The 18,503-nt window shown below is 39.0% G+C and overlaps 1 protein-coding gene across 4 annotated transcripts in view; it reads right to left on the bottom strand.

The window, feature by feature from the left end:
• Positions 1-11,044: 11,044 nt before the first annotated feature.
• Positions 11,045-18,503, bottom strand: part of Relch (RAB11 binding and LisH domain, coiled-coil and HEAT repeat containing) — a 99,995-nt gene continuing 92,536 nt past the window's right edge. For all 4 annotated transcript variants that reach the window (XM_036202159.1, XM_036202161.1, XM_036202158.1 and 1 more), the window contains 3 exons: positions 15,967-16,055; positions 15,363-15,433; positions 11,045-12,688 (listed from right to left, as the gene is read on the bottom strand). In XM_036202159.1, the coding sequence (XP_036058052.1) occupies positions 12,568-12,688; positions 15,363-15,433; positions 15,967-16,055 (281 nt within the window). In that variant the 3' untranslated portion in view covers positions 11,045-12,567. The remainder of the gene's footprint in view (positions 12,689-15,362; positions 15,434-15,966; positions 16,056-18,503) is intronic.

Raw genomic sequence — 18,503 nt, forward strand, 5'->3', positions numbered from 1 at the left:
GTGCTCAGCTCATGGTGGTTGGGGATGGTGACTGGCTCCATCTTGCAGGCAACTGTCAGGGCATTTCCTCTTCCAACCACCCAGTCCTAAATAAACACACAGAAGTTTATAAATTATAAATTCTCAGCCAATAGTTCAGTTTTATTCTTAACTAGCTCTTACATTTTAAGTTAACTTGTATTCTTTATTTATACTCTGTCATGTGGTGGTATTTTTATTGGCATGACATTCATCTCCTGTGCCCTCTGCATCTGGCTTGTGTCTCTTGACTCTGTCTTTCTCTTTCCCATCATTCATAGTTTGATTGCCTCACCTATACTTCCTGCCTGGATATTGGCCAATCAGAATTTTATTATACCAATTTCAGTGACAAATCTTTATAGTGTACAAGAGGATTATTCCATAGCACTGAGACACAAACATAATTCCATCAATTTATGCCCTAAAATTCTCTCAGTATCTTGGAATTTTCTGCACAAAGGTCTATTCACTTTTCACTAGATTTTTCTGTTTTTAAGGTATTCTAGCTGGGTGTGGAGGAACATGTCTGTAATCCCACCACATGGGAGATTGATCTTGGAGGATTATAAGTGTGAGTTCAGCCTTGGCTATCTAGTGAGACCCTATCTCAAAAAATAAAAAAGTACTAGAAAATATTCATAGTATTTTACTAATTTATTGATGTTATATGAAATACAACTGATGTTTTGGTATTGACATTTTATCTAGTAAATTTTGTTTAGATTTATTATTTTGTTATTAATTGCACATGTCTAAGATATTTATGAGATTTTTAAAAAAATCTGGTTTTGTTTTTTGAGATTGATTTCTCTGTGTAGTCCTGGCTATCCTGGAACTTACTCTGTAGACCAGGTTGGCCTCAAACTCAGAGATTTGCCTCCCTCTGCCACCATATATCACCACCACCTTGCTAATTTATGAGATTCTTAATGAATATAGTTGTGCTGTGAATGATGATTGTCCTAACCAAGATCATGAGTATAATGTTGAATAAAAGTAGAACATGAAGTACACTAAATCCTTTGTGCAAAAGTGCATTCATGTGCCAGTGCATGCATACAAGATGTGATTGTGAGGCCAGAGGATACTTTCAGGTGTCATTTTTGAGACAGAATCTTTCATTTGCCTATACTCCACAAGTAGGCTAGGCTGGCTAGTCAGTGAGCCCCAGAAATTCATCTAGATCCACCTCCCCAGCAATGGGATTATACACACACATCATCAGGCCTAACACTTTCTATATGGGGTCTGGGGATTGAACTCGGGGTTTTAATCCGCCATACAAGGCAAGCATTTTATTGACCCTAGCCCTTTAATTCCCTCCTGATCCCCACATTTGCCCTGTAAGTATGGCACTTACTACAGGTATTTAGGAGATAATCTTAATTGAAATAAGGAAGTCTCTTTTTGTAGTTAGAGTTTTTCTGCCTGGCCCAGTCAGGACAAATCTCTCTTACCCGCCAGTCCCACAGTTGCTCAGACCCAACCAAGAAAGCACACAGAAACTTACATTGTTTACAAACTGTATGGCTGTGGCAGGCTTCTTGTTATCTACTTCTTCTATCTTAAATTAACCCATTTCTGTTAGTCTATACTTTGCCACATGGCTTGTGGCTTACCAGTGTCTTTACATGTTGCTTCTCATGGCAGCGGCTGGCAGTGTCTCCCTCCAGTCTTCTACTTCCCAGCATTCTCTACTCTCTTGTTCCGCCTATACTTCCTGCCTGGCCACTGGCCAATCAGAACTTTATTTACACAGAATGATATCCACAGCATCTTTTGTTTGCTGAGTTTTTTAAAATAGATTTTTAATTTTATTAAGTATTTTTACAGCCTTTGTTGAAACCACGTATATTCTGCTAATACTGTGAATTTCAAAATGAAATTGGCACTGAATCTCTTGAATGAATTCAACATAGTGAAGTTGATTCACCCTGCCACATGCTGGCAGGGGACTGCATTGACTGATGGGTTACTTATGCTTAGCCCAAGAGCTAAACATTTATATGCTCTGGTGACTGCTGTTCACCTTTCCCAATTGGTTTTTCTTAGGTTTTAGTACCTGGATTTTGGTGACATAGGACTGTGAAATAAATAATGTTTGAAAGGGTTTTTAAGAATGATTTTTTTTACCACTCAAAATATCTGGTAGTATTCACCAATAAAGCCTTCTGAACAATGGTGGTGGTGGCTTATGTATTATCTATCTATCTATCTATCTATCTATCTATCTATCTATCTGTTTTGTGGTGTGGATTTAAAATAAGAGTCCAGTTTTACTTTTTAAAAGTTTTTTTAAATGTACATTGGTGTTTGGCCTGCATGTGTGTCTGTGTGAGGGTGTCAGGTCCCCTGGAACTGTAGTTGCAGACAGGTATGAGCTGCCATGTGGGTACTGCCAACTGAACCCAGGTCCTCAGAAGAGCAGTCAGTGCTCTTAACCACTGAGCCATTTCTCCATTCCCAAGAGTTCCAGTTTTAAATAGATAAATAATTGTAGTTAGAATTTTCCTGCCTGGCCCACAGTCAGGACAAATCTCTCTCACCCGCCAGGCCCATAGATGCTCAGACCCAACCAAGTAAGCACACAGAGACTTATATTACTTATAAACTGATTGGCTGTGGCAGGCTTCTTGTTATCTACTTCTTTTATCTTAAATTAACCCATTTCTATTAATCTATACTTTGCCATGTGGCTGGTGGCTTACCAGTACCTTATCTCTTTCTTGTCATGGCGGTGGCTGGCAGTGTCACTTCCCAGAATTCTCTTCTGTCTTGTCCCGCTTATACTTCCTGCCTGGCCACTGGCCAAACAGCATTTTATATATACAGAGCGATATCCACAGCAAATAATACTTAAAATTTGTTAGTTTCAATAAGTTTTTCAAAAAACTGAAAATGTCTATTCCTCCTAAACCTTCATTACCATGAAGTCATTCATGATGTTTCACCTCATACTTTAAGGTTTATAGAAATATTTCATTTCTAACATTCATAATTTATGCCTTTACTTTTGATGCCTTGCTGGGGTGTGATCAATTTTGTTAATTCTGACAAATTACCAATTTCCAGCTTTGTTAATCTCTACTGTGTGCTTTGGTTTTTCTGGTCTATTAGCTTTTCAAATGCCTTGAAGTAATAAAGTGACTTTGAGCAATTCAGATTTTCTAACCTGTGCACCTAAAACTACATGCATATTTTATTGTACTATTGTGTTAGTTCTAACTTCTAAGCTTTGATGTACTGAGCTTTTATTATTTAATAAAAGTATTTTCTGGTCCTATTGTTCTTACTAACTTAATTCCTTTCTGGTCAGAGAAAATAGTCAGTAGAATCTCAATTCTTTGAAACTTGTTGAGAGTTTACTCAGTGGCCCAGCAAATAATCAGCTTTGGTAAGTGTTCTATGAACAATTGACATTGTTTGTTTACAGTTCCTGGGGACAGAGGCCTTTGTAAGATGTCAAATTTATAAATGTTGTTCACGTCTTAGTCATTACTGACCATTGTCTTAGAGTTTCATTGCTATGAAGAGACACATGGCAACTCTTATAAAGGAAAACATTTAATTGGGGTGGCTTACAGCTCAGAGGTTTAGTCCATTATTATCATGACAGGACATTGTGGTGTGTAGGCAGACATGGTGCTGGCTACATCTTGAGAAGGCAACAGAAAGTGGACTGTCTCACTGGGAGTGGCTTGAACATATATAAGACTTCAAAGTCTACCTCCACAGTGACAAACTTCCTTCAACAAAACCATACCTACTCCAACAAGGCCATACCTCCTAATAGTGCCACTCCCTTTGGGGACCATTTCTTTCAAAACACCATGACTGCTAAACTGTTTCTGAGAGAAGTGGGTTAAAATCAGTAAGTCCTGAAATGGAGTAATATGTCCTCTTGCTTCAGTTTTTGATTAAGTATATTTTGAAACTGTCAAATACAAGTTGAGCATTTTATCATCTAATATTCGACTTTTCCCCTCTATAAGTTCCATGTTCTTTGCATTAGGACCCTTAACTTCTTTAAGTCTGATGCATAGTAGTGTTCTTGATTTTCAGTTTGAGACAGGGCTGCAACTCACTATGTAGAGCAGGTTGAACTCATAGAGCTCCACCTACCTGCCTCTGCCTCCTGAGTCCTGGCTACTTGACCTTATCACCATTGGGGTAACTCATCAGACTTCATGTGTAGTTTCTGTAGGGCAGATATTTTAAGTCATGAAATTCACTGTCAAGTTCATCCCCTCCAGGCTCATCTTCCTTTCATATGGCAATTCACTTAACTAGTGGCATTGGTTTTGTTTGGAGGAGTCTATGGTTTGTTTTGGTTTATGTTTTTCTTAATTCCCCTTTATTTTTCAATGCAGAGATCAAACTCTGGCTCTTGCACACATTAGGCAAGTGGTTTACCACTGAGCACCACCCTACCCGTTGCCTTCACTGTAAGAGTTTTTTGGTGAATAGGGAATTTTAAAGGCAGATACTTTCTTCTACCTTTCTAAAGAAATCCTCCCTTTGCTGTCTGCTGTGTCACTACTGGACTTCCCATTGACTTTGTCGTAGGATGTCAGCAGCTTTAGTACACACAAACCTTCTTGTATCTTCCTGTTCCTTGCACTTCTCTCATGAAATAGTTTGCTCCCTTCTCTTCTCTTTCTGCTCCATGACCCTCATCCTTTGTCTTTTGCTTCAGTCTTTTAAAATGCGCTCCAGCCTGCATGTTCTTCTTTGGCCTTCCTGTAGTATGCATTCTCTTCAATACTATGCATCTTGCTAAGGGAGCTTCTGTCAGTGTTTCTTAGCCTATAGGTATGACCCCCTTGAGGTCGAATCGCCCTTTCATAAGGGTTGCAGTTATTTACATTACAATTCATAACAATAGAATGATTAGGTATGAAGTAGCAATGAAAATAATATTATGGTTCACCACAACACGAGAAACTTATGAAAGAGTCATAGCATTAGGAAGGTTGAGAACAACTGTTCTTTTTAGTAATTCTGATAGTGGGCTCTTTTATAAATTGGCTTAAATTCTTTTCAATTCCCTAGTGTTTGGTTTATTTTCTATGGTATAAACAGCAATTCACTGACTGATATTCAGTATAAGATCTGGAATGGAGACATGGATGATATGGTTTTGTTTCTGACTAGGCAGTAAGTAGATTTAGGAGTAGATCATATTAATCCACTTGGGAACTTCAGGGTTCACAGGTAGATTAAAATGACTCAAAGTTTGTATTTAAAGAGAATTTTTTCTTGGACTTCAGTGTCAATGGAGCTTACTGGATGATAAGTCTTGCCACTACCAGGAACTACAGAGGATCTAAGGGATTGTTTTATTTGAATGCTGACAAGTTGGGAGGTTTTATGGGTACCAGAGAAGACACAATCTGTTACTCATTACAATAGCAGTAAGCAGTTCCCTGAATTACACAGGGTAAGGCAAAGCAGGGCATGTACCTTACAGAACAGGAACTTGAGCATAGGGAAGTCAGGTTTTGAACTACAGGCAGAGACTGCCTGACCTTTGTCCTAGGAGACTTTATTATACTAGGCAGAATGCCAATCTTCTCTTCCTTCTGGAGAACAATACTATCTTCCAAGACAGTATCTGTTGCAGAAGCATCTGTGGAACAGACTAGAAAAGAGGCAGCCGTCTCTGCATGTAAGTGCTCTAAAAACTTGAGACCTGTGAAGAATTGTCTCCCAACAACAGATACAGATGATCCTAATTAGCTTATTTCACTTTTGAATGTAAACAAATAGTTAAGAGTGACCAGATGTTTGAGGAAATAGTTAATGTGAAATAGAAGATGGCAAACAGAAAATACCGATAATAAAATGGAAAATTACTAATAATTCTAGTTAAAATCCTCAAGGAAAATAAAGAGTTTTTTTGTAGTCTTAAAACATGAACTCTAGGGGAAAATGACCAAAGAACACAAAAGAGCTTTGGAGTGAACATAATTTCTAAAAGAAAAAAAAAAAAAGACAAATGATAACCTTCAGAAATCTTTCAGAAAAACAGGTTCTGTTATTTTTTTTCTGCTATTTTTTCTCCAACATATGTGTTCATTAAAAAAAAAATTATTTTTATTTTATATGTCTGGGTATTATTTTGCCTGCATGTATGTCTGTGCACTATGTGTGTGCAGTGTCTGCCAATACCAGAAGATGTGTCAGATCCTCTGGAACTGGAGTTACAGATGTTTGTGAACCTCCATATAGGTGCTGAGAATTGAACCTGGGTCCCCTGGGAAGGGCAGCCAATGCTCTTAGCATCTGAATCTCCAGTCTCATGTATTCACTTCTTATAAAGCCTTAGTAAATGGGTAGAGGTCCCAGTAATAACATACAAGAAAACAAAACCAAAACTAAAAACCAACCAAAAACACCCAAAAAACCACGTTGGTGCTCCAACATTACTTTGATACTTCAGAACACAAATATTAAAGAGAAGACCTGAACCAGGGCGGACAAAGGAAAAACACAAATAGAAACAAACTAGGATCTTAGCTCTCAAGGTTGACTAGGAGTAGGTTAACCCCAACCTTGTTTACTTCCATCTCCACATGTGTATGTACATTAACCTGAGCTCTTATCCTTGGCCACTGAACATCTTTTCAAGTTAAGTTCATTTCTGATCCTTCCCTGTCACTTGCTTGGTCCATGGAAAGCCATCCTGTCATTGGAGAACCACCTTCATGCATAATCTCTTTTTTTACATCACATTCTAAGTGAGTTCTGGCTACTCTGAAGATGTTATCTCATTTTGTTTCAATTGTTTTCGCAAGCTTTTGTGTTCTAGAGCATAGAGGCAGAATGACTATGTCATTTGCTTTCTTTCCATTTCTGCTTCCACAGGACACATCCCATCACTTCGCCCACCTAAATATTCTCATTACACTTGTCTGTTTTAATTGAGAGCTCATATTTTCCCCTCCTACATTCACTCCAGTATCTCATTCTGTCTTTATCTAGTTTTGATTCTATAGCCATCATTTTACACAATTCGCTTCAGTACTTTTAATGTCCTGTTTTGCACATAGGAAATTTGTTTTGGCTATGCCTTATTTCTGCACCTCTTGGGAACAGCTGATCTTGTTAATTGTTTTAAACAATTGTGCTAAGTAGCTTCTTTAAATTTCACAATTCTTATTTTTCAAGTGGGCTTTGTAAATTGTTTGGCAGGCCTATAGTTCTTTCACAAATCCACTCTGCCATTCTTGAAGGTGACTATTTAAAATTCTTTCGTAAGCTTCCAATATTTCCTATAGGTCAGGTAAGCTAATATCTGCTTCAGACTTCACTGAGAAAATAGAAGGGATTATGTGGAAACCCCCTAATATTCCTAACAGTCACCTGCAGTTTCTGCCTTCTTAGTATCCTTTCCTATCTCAATAGGGCGATGCCTCTGTGTGCTGAGTCTTATTGCTTTCTCAAGGGTGTCAGCCTCACACTTACTGTCTCTGGCTGCTCTTTCATTCTCAATTAGCCTTGGGTCACCACAGTATCAATACTACAGCTCCCGTTTAGGCCAAATTTTCTTGAAAGACTGTGTAGTAGGCTTTTTCTTTGGGCTGCTATCTCACAAATAATGGAATGTAGACTTATTATGAAAGCTTGGCCTTAGCCTAGGCTTGTCCCACTAGCTCTTATAACTTAAAGTAGCCCATTTATTTTAATCTACATTCAGTCTAGTGGCTTGTTACTGTTGTACCTGTTTTGTGAAACCCCTAGCTAGAGAACACCAAGGAGCTGGTTTCTGTGCAAGAACATAAAGGTCCTTTTATTGTCAGGTTCGAACCTGGGCCACCCCCAGGCAGATGGAGGGAAATGTGGCAGCAGCGGGCCCAGGGGTAGAGTTTTTATAGGGAAAAACCACGAGCTGGGAATTATATACTTTGGCATCTTGGGATTGGGTAGAAGGGATATGGAGCAAGGTGATTTTTTTGAAACCATTGGTCTAGACTTTCAGTGTGAAACCACAACTTGCTGAGCAGGATTATCTGGGCTGCTCAGCAGTATTATCTGAATATCTTTAAGGGCCATAAACCATAGACAGAATGTCTGCAGGAACATACTGCCCTGTATTTGAGTTGCCATGGTACATTCCTGAGGTCCTTCCTGGAACTGAGTACAGCAGGTGGTCTAAGATGGTGGCCCTTCCCTAAGATGGAGTCTGTACTGGCCATCTTGATTCCTCTGCATCTGGCTGGTGACTCCACCTTCTTCTTTCCTGAGTTCTCTGCCTGGAAGTCCTGCCTATACCTCCTGCCTAGCTATTGGCTGTTCAGCTTTTTATTACATCAACCACAGCAATACATTTTCACACAGTGTACAAATATCCCACAAGACTGTTAGCAATGTGAATGCCTCTCCTTAGCATGTGCCCATCACACTTGTATTCCCAGCAGTTCTCTTAAACTACCTACTTAATCAGCAATGCCTCCAGTGGCTTCAGTAACTCCTGTCCACCAACAGTAGCCATGGATGCACCTGAGAACTCCTTCCTTGCAACACTATTTGCTTGCATGATGCCAGTATTGCTTTCCCTCCTGCCTCATTATCCTCCTCTGCTTTTGCTCTGCTGGAATTTCTAAGTGTGATTCCCAGGGTTGCTTTAGATCCTCTTTTCCACAGTAATTCATCCCAGAAATAGGAGTGACTATGTCCAGCTCTGACCTCTCCTGAGATGCAGGTGCGGCTAGCTCACTTATTGAATGACATTTTCATCCACAACTCTGACATAGGTTTAACAAATGCAAACTAGAATTACCTTTGAACTCAAGCTCCTTTGCTTGAATTTGCCTCATTACTGTCCTCACCCACTATTCATTCAGCAACTCCTGCCAGGCCCCTCTACCCATGCTGGTCTTTTAGTCCTCCCAGCTCTTTATGCCACCTTACGCCCCACAAACTTAGGGTTCTTCTCTCTTCCCTTTTCACATAGCCAAGGCTTCTTTTTTTGCTAGTTTGCAAAATGTCAATTCAAAGAAGTCAAAGTAAGCAGCCATTCTAGTGATAACAATCCTTCCTAAGCCTTCCTATCAACCCGTTCTTCTTTGCCCTTCACAGGCTTGGTGAGGATGGACTCTGTCAGGCTGTTTACTATCTCTATGCAGACTAGGTACTTGGTGACTGTCAGACTTGTCATTACTGCAACAAATATGTGAGAGAAACAATTAAAAATCTTACTTAGGTCCATAACTTGTATATAGAGACAGGCACTCCTACCATTCAAATGTTTCCTGTGTTTTAGAAGAACTTAAAATCAATGCTATCATTTGTAAAGAATTCACACTTTACAAGCCACCCCCACCATCATGTTTAGTCTTAATGTAAGATAAGATAGTTGAAAGAATAGGGAGAGGAGGAGCTCCAGAAGTCCAATCGACTAGAGAGAGGGGGGATTCTATGAGCAAGAGATATTGAGACCATGACTGGAAAAAGTACAGAGACAACTAGCTAAACTAGTGGAAACACATGAACTGTGAACCAATAGCTGAGGAGTCCCATGGTACTGGACTAGGTCCTCTGGATAAGTGAGACAGTTGTTTAGCTTGAACTGTTTAGGGGTCCCCAGGGCGTGAGACCAGGACCTGTCCTTAGTGTATGAGCCAGCTTTTTGGAACCTAGTGCCTATGTTGAGACAATTTGCACAGCCTTGGAACAGGGAGGAGGGCTTGGACCTGCCTCAACCGAATGTACCAGGCTCTGCAGACTACCAGGGGAGACCTTGCCATGGAGGAGGTGGGACTGGAGGGTGAGTTGGGGGGGAAGGCTGGTAGGTAGGAGGAGGGAGACAGGGGAATCCATGGTTGATATCTGAAACAAATAGAAAAATCTCTTAATTAAAAAAAAAAAAAGAATAAGGGAGTCTCACTTAAGATATACTGTATGGCATGCCATCTGTTTCCCTCTAAAAATATCATTTAAATAGATGGCTCCATTAATAAAAATTATAACATAAATGTATTAGTCTACTCTCCCTACCCATGATTTCATAACTAGGAATTGAAAAATTTTCACAAAAACTGTCTATATCAAGCAGCTTTATTTTTTTGATACTTGTAGTAGCCCATAAAGAATAATCTTTAAAACTGTAGTTCCTGGCAAGTCAATCACACTCCAGTGGAAGACTAGACATCCACGACTGTATAGCAGCACAAACTGGACTGATGGGTTTATTAGCTAGAACCATCCAACGCAATAAAACCCAACCAAACAAAAAACCAACAAACCAAACAAAAACCAACCAACCAGCCAACCAACTAAACAAAAACCAATCAACCAACCAACCAACCAACCGAACAAAAAACCAACCAACAAAAAAAAAAAAAAAAAAAAACCCTAACCAATCAAACAAACAAAAAAAATCAACAAACCAAACAAAAACCAACTAAACAAAAACCAACCAACTGAGCAAAAAGCAACCAACCAAACAAACAAAACCCCACAAAGCTGGGACAATAGGGAGAGAGGGATGGGCCTGGAAGGACTTTGGGAGTACATGATCAAAGCACATTGTTGAAATTCTCAAAGAACTAATAAAATATTAAAAGAGAAATTATTCCTTACCCCAAATAATATTATAAACAACAAAGCATTTATATTGTACTAGGCATTGTAAGCAATCTAAAAATGACTTAAAGAACATGGAAGGATAATGTTAGGCTATACACACCATGCCACATAGGCACTCAGGCACCTGTTGACTTTTGTCATCTGCACTGATTCTTGGCACAATTTCCAGGTACCTTGGGGTTCTGTATCTACTCATCTGGTAACATATAGACATATATTCCACTACAACTCAGAGCAGAGTACAAACATTTCTTTAGAATTACTCCTGAAATACCTTAGTTTTAGACCACCACAATCCTTTCTAGTAAAAGTAAACTAGAATAGAGAATTTATAGAGATTAGATTGCTAAAATATCAGTGTGTTTTCATGAATAAATGATTTATTTTTGTATGTATACAGTGTTTCAAAATGAAAACAAAGTACACAACCAAAACAAGTATGCAAAAACATTTTATTTATCAACGTTTTGACATGAAAGGTAGCCACTTTCAACTTCTCAGGAATGCCTAGAATCCAACAGTTCAGAAAGACTACTCAATAATTTCACTAAAGGTAAGAGAAATAAATGGCTTTGCCTAAGGCAAACTAATTTATAAGCTTTGACTGTGTAGGAAAACTAGCTTTCCCAGGAACTGAATGTAATCCAGGTATATTAAAGTCAATTTATACAACAAATATGAGAATCATCTATATTCACCAACTGTGTTAAAATGAGAATTCTTTTTATCAAAATAATTCATTTTTCAAAAAGGCCTCACATTAACCCCTTAAACCAGTCACCCCTTTCCTATGTGCAGCTCCCTCCCTACCTCTTTGTGTCACTGTGTAGACAACCACCAAATTCCAGTGGAACTCTCTATCAACATAATACTATATAGAACACACCAATGGGGAACAGTAGGGAGCAGGCGGTAACTAACCAAATAATAATGTAACCAATGCCACTTTTAGTTTAGAAGGGAAAAAAGACTCTCCAAAGTCCCTACACTTTTTAGTCCTTCTCAGACTAGATGAAAAGGTAAACTGCAAAATTTAAATAATCCATACTAAAATGTGTTATAGGAAGTAGGTGTAAAATTTCAGACTTAAATTATATTTTCTTGTGTATTTCAACTGGGGACAAATGATCATTAGCTCTTCTCAGTACGTTTATTTTTGAGCATTTAAATCTAGTACAAGTGTGAAATTCACCCTGGCTACTCCTCACGATGCTCAAGTGCTGTTTTTCCTCAGGTAATTCCATTATATGCTCTAAATGTTGAGAGGCTAAACAGCACTTAAAGGATTTCCAAGAGAGGTGTGAAATGTTTTAAGTCTCATCATTATCTACTTATTGTAGGATCTGTCATTCAAATTCCCCACAGCAGTCTCAAATGCTGTGAGAAAGGAATGCACAGGACCCCTACAGAACACACAGACTCAAGTCCAAAAGGCACAGGGTAATGCTGGTGGCTCTTTCTAGTCAGTGAAGAAATAATAAAAGTCTGCATTATTCTTTCATAATTTAAATACTTAAGGAATCTCCACTTTTATTACTTTATAACAATGACTTCAAATTTACATTATTTTAAGTACCATTGTAATAGCTTAGAGTATAATACAGATATTTGCGAATATCCCATTCAAAAATAAAAATTAAAAAAACAAAACAAAACCAAAAAACCCCTCTTCACTATACATATATATATTATATATAAAAGTTATTCTCAAAAATAAGAACATAGAATAGGGACTTGGTACAGATCATTAAATCAAGTTTCTATGACCACAGTTATAACTCCTAAACCAACAGATACACAGCAACAATCAAAAGCAGTGCAAATATCTTTGGAGGTTAGGATAAAATCATAACACAAGAACACAAGCTCAGGAAATAAAAAGGTAAGCGCTTCAAGTACAAGGAGCCAGTCTGGTTGAGGTCCACCTTAGTGTTCACTGGGGCTCCCTTCTTGTTTCTACTTCTTCCTCTGAAACACATTGGCCAGCATGGCACCTGACGTTGTCAACTGGCCCATTTTGTTCAAAAATTTGGTCTTTGTGTCTTCACTCACTAAACTTGCAGCAATTGACATTGAGCTAGAAAAGAAAATTTAAAATGAATGTAAAGCAACTAAAAATTAAGACATAGCACATGTGTGGAAGTCAGAGGCAACTTGTGGTTTTCTCCCTCCACCACCTGGGCCATCAGACATGGCGGTAGGCGCCTTAACCTGCTTGAGGCATTCTGGGGGGGCTCAAGTTTTTCATTTGTTAGTAACACATCATCATTATATCACACAAAGGAAATGAAGATTTGTGAAGAGGAATTTTGATGTGTCATCTAGGATTTGGTACTTTACATGACAAGTAGCAGCAACAGTTAAGGTCACACATGGTTAAGGACAGAATCTAGGCTCTACTTTCTAGCTGTGATGCCTTGAGGAAGCTGCTTCTCTATATACTGAGTCTGCTTTAGAGGGCTATTGGGATGACACAAATGCAAAGTGGGAGGCCTATGAAAGCACTCTACATGTGTCAGCAGTTCAATGGTTGTTCTTTTGCCTGCGTGTTTTGTTCTCCAGGAGTTATCCATCTTCTTTTGAGATAGATTTCTCACTGGCCTGGGCCTTACTGATCTGGCTAGGCTGGCTGGACATGAAGCCTAAGGGATCCTCCTGTCTGCCTCCTTGGAGCTAGAATTGTAAGAATGTACCACCAGGTCCTAAAAAACCAGAAAACGAAACAAAACATAAAACAGGGTTCTGGGGATTAAACTCAGGCCGTCATGCTAGCATAGCAAGTATTTTACTGATTGAGCTATCCTCCTATCCTTGTGTAGCCCTGGCTGTCCTGGAACTCACTTTGTGGATCAGGCTGTCCTTGAACTTACAGAGATCCATTTGCCTCTGCCTCCCAAGTGCTGGGATTAAAGGCGTGTGCCACCACTGTCCAGCCATGTCATTCAATTTTTACAGCAAGTCTAGAACACAGGTATTGCCTATTTCCCAAATGAGCAAATTAAATCACAGTGAGGTGATCCTATTCCATTTTTGAGGTGTGCGTGTATATTCTGAACAACTAGTTGTATTACTTTCAATTAACTATCTTCAAGTTCATTTCTTCTTTCCTTTTTAGCAGCCTAGTGTGCAGGAAGTAAACACAATCTGAATGACTATGAAAGATTGCTTATTACCATACTGCTTAACAGGAAGAGAACCCTGATCAAGCACTTTTTTTTTTTTTTTAGTGCCCCAACAAGCATCCTGCAATAGACAGGAAACCAGCTTCCTGCCTTGTGGTTTTGATCAAGAAGCTCTAGATCTTACAGGCTCTGTCTCCTTGTCTATAGAACATAGCTTGCAGTTTCTACTGTAAAATGTCCCAAGGATTAAATTTCCTTAAAATGTGTATGAACAAATCAAAGGCAATGTGTGGCAAGCTGCAAGTGCTCAACTTGCCTCATTTTAGAATTTATTTTTCAGATGGACATGGTAGTGTACACTGGCAATCCCAGGACAGAGTTAGAGCCAAGGCTAAACAGTGGAGTGGGTGGGGAAGCTCTCTTTTTATCATAGGAGGTTAAGAAACTTTCATAATACTTTTTTTTTTTTTAAGATTTATTTATTTATTTATTATGTATACAGAAGAGGGCGCCAGATCTCATTATAGATGGTCATGAGCCACCATGTGGTTGCTGGGAATTGAACTCAGGACCTCTGGAAGAGCAGTCAGTGCTCTTAACCTCTGAGCCATCTCTCCAGCCCTCATAATACTTTATAGAGGCAAGAAACTTATGTGTACTGACTTCAGGGAGAAGTATGAGCTGTGTGTGTGTGTGTGTCAGTGTGTGTGTGTGAACTCATGACTGATCAAATGAAATGTTTATTTTTGATAGTCAGCTTTAAAGCAAATTGTGCTTGAGCTTAATTTATGATTAGTTGGTCAAAACCTTAATTTTTCATTGAAAATAATAGTATATGAACCCATACGTAAATTATTCCCATTTTGAATGCTCAACATTCTAACTTGAACTGAATCCAGAACTCATTGAATCTTTGAATTCTATCTCCTTTGGCTAGAACATCCCCCACATTTGAAAACTCCTGTCACAAATTTATGGGTACTATTTATTTGACTGGTAAAGTTCAGTCCAGTAGCACAACAGAAGTGTCTCTGGGGACTGCAGAGGTGACTCAGCAAGCGAGGCACCTGTCATCAAGCCTGACAACCCAAGTTTAATCCTCAGGACCCACATGGCAGAGAGTACTGACTCCTGCAAGTCTTCCTCAGATCCTCACGTGTGTGCCATTGCATACCTGTGCCCCTCACTACACACACACACACACACACACACACACACACACACACACACACACGTGCTACCTCTAGGCTGCATAGCATATTGAGGGAAGGTACAAAGCACAGGGTAGAGATCTGAATCTTAAAGTCCCCATGTATTTCTCACCATTAAAAAAAGCTGACTTGAATAACTGTCCTTTTTTTTTTTTTTAAAGATAGGATTTCACTATGTAGCCTGGCTGTCCCAGACCTCACTATGCATACTAGTCTGGCCTTAACTCACAGAGATCTTTCTGCCTCTGCCTCACAAGTGCTGGGATTAAAGGTATGCACCACCTATGCCTGGCTTGAATAACTGCATCTTCCAAATAAGTGATTACAAAATAACACAAAATAAAACACTATACCCAGATGGCAAATTTAGACAGAGAAATTCAGGTTAATAAGCCTTAAAAAAGAATAAATGTCTTACCCTTGAGGCTCTTGGACAGTCTTGTTTTCTACTTTTTGTTCACATTCTTTTATCATGGAACTTAAAATAACCTGATTAGAAAAGTCACTTTAGTGAAATACAGTTAACATTGTCAAATACTATAAACCACAGTTGAAAACATACTAAAAACCTGAGGAGGATAGAGTGTTAGGGACTCTGGAAAGAGACTGGGCCAAGGCTCTGACATGTAAGCAGGCTTAAGTGCCAATAGTATGAAAGTCAGCTGTAGTCACAGAGTGCTGGAATGAAATAATGCTAGAAGACACAGAGTTAGAAATAGGTGATAGGCAGCGAGAGAACTGGACTGAAGGAAATTAGTGGTCAAAGACAGTTCCATATAACAGATAAAATATCCCACAGATATTTCCAGATTACATTCTCCTATATCAAGTGAAAAAGAGTTCAGTGTCAAAGATGCTAAAGAACCTGCTGAAGTATTACAATTAGTAAATGAACTCACAAAATAATGCCAAGCTAGACTTAAAGCATGGCTGTCACAATCAAGCCTTACACAGGGAGAAGAGTGTGTGTAGAGGAGATGCTGAATCCCATGAACCTGGTGCTGCTAGTCACAGGTACTTACCTCATGTTCTGGAGACAGATGTTCCATGTCAGTCCGTAAACATCTAAGGCCGGGTAAAAAGTGATTTACCATTAAATCCTCGGAAATGACTGAAGAAAGGTAGTTAAGGAAAAGGTAAAAAAAAAAACAACCAACCAACCAACCAACCAAACAGGGGCCATCAGAGAAGCGATCACATAGAAAGAAGCCTCTTAGTGCCTAGGCCCAGCAAACACTCAGGATTCAGGTTTCCTTCATAGTTGGCACCTTTGTGGGGAAAGTTGACACCAAGACCTTATACATCTATTTATGTTGGGGTTATCTCTAACATGCCATAATTTAGTTAAATAATATAAATAAAATAAGGACTATGTGCATTAAATTATGTAATCTAATGCTAAATTAAGTAAGTTCTAAATATGAAAGGTAAAAAAACATTTCCAGCAGGGTAGGGAAAAGGCTCAGTTGATAAGTGCTAGCTGCATAAACATGAAGATCTGAGCTTGAACCTCAGGATTGGTGCAATGGTGTGCCTGCAATCCTAGCACCAGGGAGGTGGAGACAGGAGGAAACCTGGGAAACATACTGTCTTCAAAATTAAAGTGGATTGTTCCCGAGGAACAACACCTGAGGTTGACCTCTGGCCTTTACATGCACGTACGCACTTGTACACACTAAAATATTTTCATGACATCTAAGTTGAAAGTTATGTAAAAAACTGATAAAGGCAAGTTGCTCAGAACATTATTATTTAATTGTTATGTATAAGACAATTACAAAAGATTGGGAGCATGCAGAAATTTAGAAAAAGGATCTACATTTATTATCAGAAATGTTTGGGATCTTCTTTAGAGACCCACTGTACACTATAGATGTGCTTGACCTGAGGATGACACTCACCTATAACCCTCATGTAAACAACAGCACAGCCAGTGACAACAAACTTGTATACTATTTAGGTTAAGTAACTTGTCTAAGGCATACATATTTTTCCTGCTTTCTTTTTTAATTAAAATAATTTTATTTTGCATATGGATTTTTGCCTGCATGTATGACTGCATAATACTTGTGTGCCTGGCATCTGTAGAAGCCAGAAGCCAGAAAGGTATATGAGACGTGAGCCACCATCTGGGTGCTGGGACTTGAACACAGGTTGTCTGCAGAGCAGCCAGTGCCATCTCTCCCGTCTGTGTGTGCGTGCGTGTATGTGCGTGTGCGTGTGTGTGTTTGGTTTTGTTTTAACAACTTACTTTCTTTTTTGAGTTTCTCAAGACAGGGTTTCTCTGTGTAGCCCTGTCTGTCCTGAAACTTACTTTGTACATCAGGCTGGCCTTGAGCTCACAGAGATCTGCTTGCCTCTGCCTCCCAAGAGCTGGGATTAAAGGTATACACCACCACTGCCCAGCTAAAATGACTTTCTACTGGTCCAGAATGAATCAAACAGAGCCTTTGTTGTACAGTCAGTTTACTTTAGGTCCTGGTCATCTTTGAGTTTTAGCTGATTATCTCCACATTCAAAAGAACAGAAAAATCAGATACATTTCTCAAGAAAATGATGCATCTTATAAATTCCAATTCTGGAATATTCTTATTATAGCTCTGGTTTAATATTGCACCATGTGCAGGTGACAAACAAAGTAAATGAGTTCCTTTATAAAAACTGGCTTGATTCACATAACTTATAAACTCAGTAGGTATTAAAAATATACATGGGGCCTGCAAGATGGCTCAGTGAGGCAAAGCACCTATTCACAAACTTGGGGTGACCCGAGTTCCATCACTGACACTGGTATGAAGGTGGGAGAGAATCAATTCTGGAAAGATGTCCTCTGATCTCCACGTGTGCATGTGCTGTCATATACGTATACACACACACACACACACACACACACACAATTTAAAAATATATACGATACAGAGGGCTGCAGCCTAATTATTATACAGTCTTGTTTTCTAGATACTGGGAAAGTACCTCCAAGATATAACTGTGGGTGACCTTTGGATTAGTAGAGAGTGATAGAATGAAACATAGGCATGGAGTCTCAAGACAGTCATACTTACAGAAATAGGGAAGTTAGTCTTTCTACATACAATGAGGACTACCTTTTGCACATAAAATCAAACAATCTTTCAAGGACTGGAAATATGCACATCATTCAGTCCTATCTGATACAAAAACCACCTTTACCTCAGTGGTAAATGGTCAAATACCTCTGTCTAGAAGAAGACATTCAGGGTTTCATAAGACATACTCCTGCATTTTAGATAGATCTATAATAAAGTTTCTTTCTAAACAAAACCCGTCTCTGTCCTTTTTATATACACATTCTGTGACCTTCCTACTATATTCCTATTACCTTCCTTTTAAATCCATTGCCCAACATTAACCAATGGCCTCCATGTGCACCCAGATGCATTCATTCATCTCTCCTCGCCACACATCTTGTCAAATTTTCTATTACTCCTAAGCCATCTACTCTCTAGCTTGAACATTCTTAAATATCTTTTAAGCTTGTCATGACATGTTATGACAAGCTGTTACTTGGAACTTTCCATAT

Source organism: Onychomys torridus, chromosome 11 (assembly GCF_903995425.1).
Source record: "Onychomys torridus chromosome 11, mOncTor1.1, whole genome shotgun sequence".
NCBI lineage: Eukaryota > Metazoa > Chordata > Mammalia > Rodentia > Cricetidae > Onychomys > Onychomys torridus.